At 44.5% G+C, this 6,548-nt stretch overlaps 1 protein-coding gene across 1 annotated transcript in view; it reads left to right on the top strand.

The window, feature by feature from the left end:
* SARC_09273 (AGC/PKC/PKCH protein kinase) overlaps positions 1 to 1,834 on the top strand; it is a gene marked incomplete at both ends in the record, with an annotated part of 4,781 nt that extends 2,947 nt beyond the window's left edge. Inside the window, 3 exons of the mRNA XM_014296722.1 lie at positions 489 to 638; positions 1,378 to 1,479; positions 1,790 to 1,834. Coding sequence (XP_014152197.1) covers positions 489 to 638; positions 1,378 to 1,479; positions 1,790 to 1,834 — 297 coding nt within the window. The remainder of the gene's footprint in view (positions 1 to 488; positions 639 to 1,377; positions 1,480 to 1,789) is intronic.
* Between the last annotated feature and the right edge of the window lie 4,714 nt (positions 1,835 to 6,548).

Here is a 6,548-nt window from a genome sequence, read left to right as displayed (position 1 = left end):
CTATATATATATATATATATATATATATATATATATATATATATATATATATATATATATATATATATATATATATATATATATATATATATTGTATGCATTTATGTGTGTATATATATATATTGTGTGTGTGTGTTGTCTGTGTGTGTGTGTTGTGTGTGTGATATATAGTGAAGTGTTTACGATCTGAATAGTCAAAGCCAGTTAACTATACAAGTTGGCGTATAGTTGCAGAAAACGTCGAAATACTCTGCATACTCATGCGAAAGGTTAACATCAGCCTTGTGGAAATTATGTATTAGCTCATGTAGATGTGTAGCTATGATACTATGCTAATGCGTGCATATACCTTCACTTGAACCATGCAGCTGCATACGTGTACAACATACATATATGCAGCGGAGAACTCTATTTCTAGACAGCTTAACTGATATTTTCAGATTTGATAAGAACATATAACTGACGCATGCCTCTCTTTACCTTACTAGTTGATCTCCGCGTTCCTGAACCGTGACCCGCGCAGACGCCTGGGCTGTGGTCCCAACAAGGCGAACGACATCAAGTCGCACCCCTTTTTCAGGCGATTGGACTGGAATGCCGTATCTTCTCGTCAGGCCACACCACCATTCGTACCTAAAGTTCGTAGAATACATGTGGATATAATGTGTATTACTGTTTGGAAGTTTTGTGTTTGCATTGATTCGTCTAAATGGGATAAACCTGGTTTCAAACTATCTGTGTTTAAGGTTCTTTGCCAGCGCATCGTAGACAATGGGTTTACCTAAAGTCTTTTGCTTCTTGGGTTCTCTTAGTAAGTTGGATTCTTCTAAATGGAGGCCACGAATTTAAAACTGCTTGTGTAGTAGGTTCCTTGCCCGAGTTTTAAGTTGCATTTTGGACCGGCCGTAGCATGTGCAACACTCAAAAACCAACAACAACATATTTAGTCTAATATGCACTGTCACATCTAGTATGTCAAAATAAAGTTTATCTTTATATCAACATGCTCATTATTTGTGTTATCCGTCGTGACCATCAAGCAAATGTGTGCAAGATATTAGGTACTTGTCGTCTTTTTTTTATAGTGCTAGAGTGTCTTTTTGTATTGTTTGCATGCTCGTATGACGCCAATACTAATACTCTCCTGTGTGCTGTATATACAAACTGTATACACAAATGTGTAGGGCCGTTGTCACAGCCTGTCTTCGAAAGATATTTCTGAGCAATACTAAACGCCGATTTAGACATGCACTTTCGCCCAAAGAGACCTCTGAACATAGGGTTTTAGGGTTTAATCACGACAGTTACTTGTGCAAGCTCAGAATATCGATACCTATACTCACGGTCCGCCTGTGTGCTATGTATACAAATGTATAGGTGAGTGGTACGGCGGACACGGCTATGTTCGAGAAGAAGTATCTAACCGAGAAGGCAGCGTTGACCCCACTCAACAAGAAGACCATCGGACAGATCGATCAGGTGTGTTGTAGGGCTCAATCGGCGAAATGTAAGGTTTAATCAGCAAGTTTCAGGTTTTATTCAGCCAGTGTGCGCATTGGCAAGATCAGCGAGTGTGTCTTTTGTGGTTGATTAGGATGATTTAGGGTTTAAAACGTATGTTTTCCCGGATAGAAAGTCTCAGAATATAATATTTACGGCGTTTGTAGAGTACAGACATGTGTGCAATATGACTTTTCATTCGATTTGCACTTTCACACACACAAGAATATTCACAACATATCTTTTGATGTACGTGTTTCTCACTTTACTCTTTAACATGCACGCGCAGATGGAATTCCATGACTTCTCGTTCGTCGCCCCCAATTTTCTCTGAGTCGCAGAGCCACAAAAACCTGCTGATATGACGCACACCCGGTGGTCATAGACAGTCTGAGCATGTACATAGAGCTCGCACAGCGAAGAATTGTATATACTTCCAGGGCTTCCGCAGAACCAGTTACAGTATACTATGCGCTTGTAAGAAAACTATAGGAGTTGCAGGTACGGAATCCTGCATCTAGCGCAGCGTCCTTCTGTGGCGAAAGGACCTTTCTGTGTGCGTGGAGCACGAGCTGGTGTATATGAGAGTGAAAGCGGACAAGACAAGGAAATAGGTAAATAAACGTGTCCCCTATAATGCTGCATTTTTAAATATCAACTAAATAGCATAGATAGCTGTATTAGCTGTTCTTAGGCACATGTATTCGTGGAGACGGTAATTTCAAGGTAAAGAAGTTCTACTGTACTATTGGCTTATAGTCTCCAAGAGCCTGCGGATATAACAGGCGACAAAGGGCTGCTGTCGGGTTGTCAACGGTGCAGTTACACGTGTGTTTTCAACAGGGAGACTTGTTTTTCTACTTCAATTAGGTATGAGCTGCATTTGGCTCAGTGCAGTCAGGGCCGGGGCTAAACCTGCACCTGGACCGGTGAACTTGGACCGGTGAGACCAACCTTTTACTATTACCTACATAACCTCTATTTATTAATTTTTAGTACATTGATTCGAAAGTGGATAAAATATTTTAAAAGATGGTTTTGTGCATGCATGAGATTTCCCTCCTATGTTTCTCCTATCTATATTTAAAAGCTGTCGAAGACGTGCATCTGTACGTAAAATAAGATCGTCTTCGAGAATGCGGGGGCTATGGGCACAGCTGACTCCGCAACTTCATCGCACTCCAGTAACTGCTCTCGGACAACTACCAACCTTCTCTTCAACCGCAACATGATGCTCCTCAAGTGCTGTCTCAGCCCTAGCAAGAGATTCCTCCAACACAGATGCACCCGGCAGCACAGTACTAGTCATGTTGTACAACCTTAAGTGAAAACTCACCAAGCGTAGGATCATGACCACAACGGATCGGCTTTCTCGCGACACCTGCCAATGCCGATGCAATGTCACAATGTCATCCAGCCTATGCGGTAATAGGGCTCTCACTACCTCACTGGGCAACGGCCGATGCACTCACCGTCACCCAAAAATTATCAGCCAACGTAAACTTCGTCCATCAAAGACTGAGGGAACAAATTAATGTCACAAACGAAGGCGGTGGCATCGGATAACGCCTATGTTTGAGAACACTGTATGCGGCGGCGGAATCGCAACGGGTGTGTTCGTCAAGAGGGGATCCATCTGCTGCAACCATGGTACGGAACAACCACTGTGGCTATGGCACTATCACATCTAATCCGCTGAATCACAGCGTCCAATCCAGAAAATGGCGAATTTATAAACCATCGTCGTCCAAACCAAGTGTCCAACGTAGACACATCACTCGCCGAAGTCGGCGAATTCAAATTACTGCCTGCTAAGGCAATTTACTCAGCACTAATGGCTGCACTATTGTCATCAAAGGCTCATGATCAGTATTCACCACCCAGTCATGTACTCACCGACGAACAATCCGCTTGTACCTGCATTTGCTCGCAGCCTGATTGATTCAGTTATTCGCCAAGTCGATCAATTTCGGCTTTGGAGGTTCCGTACTTGCCTCTAACGTGTTTGGCCATAGTACTAATGATGTCAGGGTATGCAATTACATGAATCGCTTGTCTGGTAAGTTGCCTGGATTATACCGTTCGTTGATGATATTGTCGAGATGGTTATTGCATTCCTCTAGTGATTGTATGCAGGACAGTCTTGCCAAAACCGTACTGCAAAAGTGTTTGTTTCGGTGACAGTGTCGAACCCTTAGGTAGTGGATCGCACAGCTTTAGTAGTGTGTTCACGATTGTGACCTAAGAGTGTGATTGTTCAATGTTGCTGAAAGTGATTATGACATCGACATATTTAATCGTGACGGTAGGTGGGTTGGCAAGGATCATCCTGTGGCTGTAGTACAGTCCAGAAACAGGATACAATGGATCCAACTATGTGCACGGAGGGTTACATAAAGTGCAAGGAGAAGCGCAGGGTTACGTTCTCCGATCCGATTGTCACCACACTCTAGATGGAGGATTATAGCCTCGCACAGAGATGATTTGAAAAGGCATGGGTCAGAGTAAGGCCATTTGATGCGGTAGGATTTGCGCAATCTGACAACAATTTGATATCAACGTTCTTGCAGCCCACCTTGGCCGATGAGGTATTCTCCCTGTTGACGTGGTTTGGCATAAGTTGGTATATGAACTCACCATGGCCGAAGTTGCCGGCAGTGACCCAGCGCATTGAGCAAGATAGGTCCAGTGCCATTGTGGTGTGTCCTTACAATCCCGAGGCGCCATGGTTCAGCACATGATGCCCATATTGTCGGATGTGCCTATTGTTGCCATGCCACAACAAGGCGTGTTTTAAAAGCACGGACGTACGGAGATGCCCACCTCACATCATTACGCTGTTATGTCACCTCAGCCCTCGACAGTTTCGACTGCGGCTTTCTTTTTGGGTTAGTTTAGAATGGAAGCGCGCTCTACCAGGGGCAGTGGTAGAGGCTATGACGGCCGCAGCGTCAGGGCCTAAGTCATGTTTGAAGTTGGAAGAGGTGGTTGAGAAATCAATGCCCCGTTCGGCTAGGGCATGATCCAGTGCTGGGGACATTTCACATGGCACCAGAGGAACACTTTTCGACCACGGAGACATTCGTGTGGAGCTCCCGACCGTTCTAGCAGGTAGAACTGGGCTTAGCCTTCTTTGCACAGCTGACCTCAGGTAGGTGGTGTTCGATATTAGCACTGCAAGCAGTGGAAAAGTCTCCACTGGCCGCGCAGGCAGCGTGGTTTGCGGGCCACAAGGCATACATTGGTGTTGTGACTAGAGCGCAGAAGCGCGCACGTGCGATATATTATCGGGCGCCACAGAGAAACAGCTCGGCTGCATGAGTTAGCATAACAGCGGGTGCAAGGTTTCGCCGACTACGAGTCGGTAACCATGAACAAAGAAGTACCAGACACATAAATTTACGGATAACGAGACACTCGAGAATGTGCGCAAGAATCTCTGTGTGATTGAAGTGAGGGATCACATGGTCATGAAAGTACTCAGGTGTACCCATGAGCTTTCCCCCATGCATCCACCACAAGATCGGTTGGCCTGGCTAGAGAACTATGGGGTTGGCAAGGCCTCCAGGCACAGTGTATGTATATTATAATACTTGTTCTCCGTATCAAGATGTGGCAGGGGAACGTGGCAAGCCAAAGACTTGCTCTAGCAGCCTGCTCCGCCCGAAGCCTCTATGTCTGTAATTCATGGGGAAAAATATGGAATTTCCTTCTGCAGACGAGTTACGATATGTTTTGCTAGCCGTTGACATTGTTCCGAATGGTGATTGTGCACATATTACCTCCGTCTGTTTCGGGTGCGCAGGTCGTGCGCTTTGTTGAAGAACAACTTCTTGCGTTGGTTTCACCTACGCGTATTGTTATGGACGCTGACACCCGTTTCAACGACAAGGATATGGCGAATTCGTTTTTGCGGAGAAGCATCACCCCGTACTTTGTCACTATAAATCGCCATCGGGGCAGCGGTAAGGCGGAAGTTCCGCAAGGAGATTGCTGATGTGGCCAATGTATATTTATGACGTCATTCGAGTTTTCAATTCCACTGTCAATGCTGTTACGGGGTTCGCACCCTATTTGCATCTTACTGGCAGAAATTCCTCTAGTTTGCATATCAAATTATGATCTCCAGTCTAAAGATATGTTTGTTTCTGAGAGAGGGACAGAAGCGTTGCTACGTGATCGGTTCGTGTCTTGCGGGATGTCCAAGCTCAAATACTGAGATACACCAGTGCAAGCCAGCTGATGCAGTCAGGCAGGATGTTCCTTTCTTTCAAGTGGGTGACTGGGTTCACTTTAAAGTACGTTTTTCCACGCGTGACATGGAAGCTGAATATGCAGGCCCAGGGCGCGTCGTGATTGTCAACCCACCGCTGCAGCACAAGGTAGAGATTTCTAAAGGCGTTAAACACACCAACCGATGCAGGAACTACGTCGGTGACGAGCGATCACAGCTGTACCGCCGTAGTGGGGATTGTGATTGCTGTTTGCGTGTTACCGGTGTTAGAACACCAGTGATTTAGGGTGCCACCATTTCTTTTTTGTGGAATGAACCAATCTAATTGGCGGATGGTACTTACGAAAGCTGAAGATGTGGATTGAGCATCATAAGTACACACGGCAGAAGAATCACTAGAACAGGGATACAGGTAGATGTAGATAGGTACATAGTAATGTGTACGATTCGGGAAGGGGTCGGACCACATGGGGTGCACCCATTTGGGTATGGACCTAGCGAGAAAGGATGAGTGTAAAGGAACTCAGCGTCCAGGCTGCCTACACTAATAGTTCAGTAATAAAGTGATAATAGTTGTGTAAAGAGATGTTTTGAGTGCCAATCTATATAAGCACGGCACGAAACCAAAACGTCATTCGCAAGCGACTGATCTAGTTTTGTGAACTGTAGAATAACGGTTTAATATACCAGAGCATTCTGTCTATAAATTATTCATTATATATATATATATATATATATATATATATATATATATATATATATATATATATATATATATATATATATATCGTACGTACGTACGTACGGTACCGTA

This window comes from Sphaeroforma arctica, assembly GCF_001186125.1.
Source record: "Sphaeroforma arctica JP610 unplaced genomic scaffold supercont1.923, whole genome shotgun sequence".
Lineage (NCBI taxonomy): Eukaryota > Ichthyosporea > Ichthyophonida > Sphaeroforma > Sphaeroforma arctica.
Note: the sequence above shows the minus strand (reverse complement) of the source record. Positions and strands in the feature narration are given on the sequence as shown.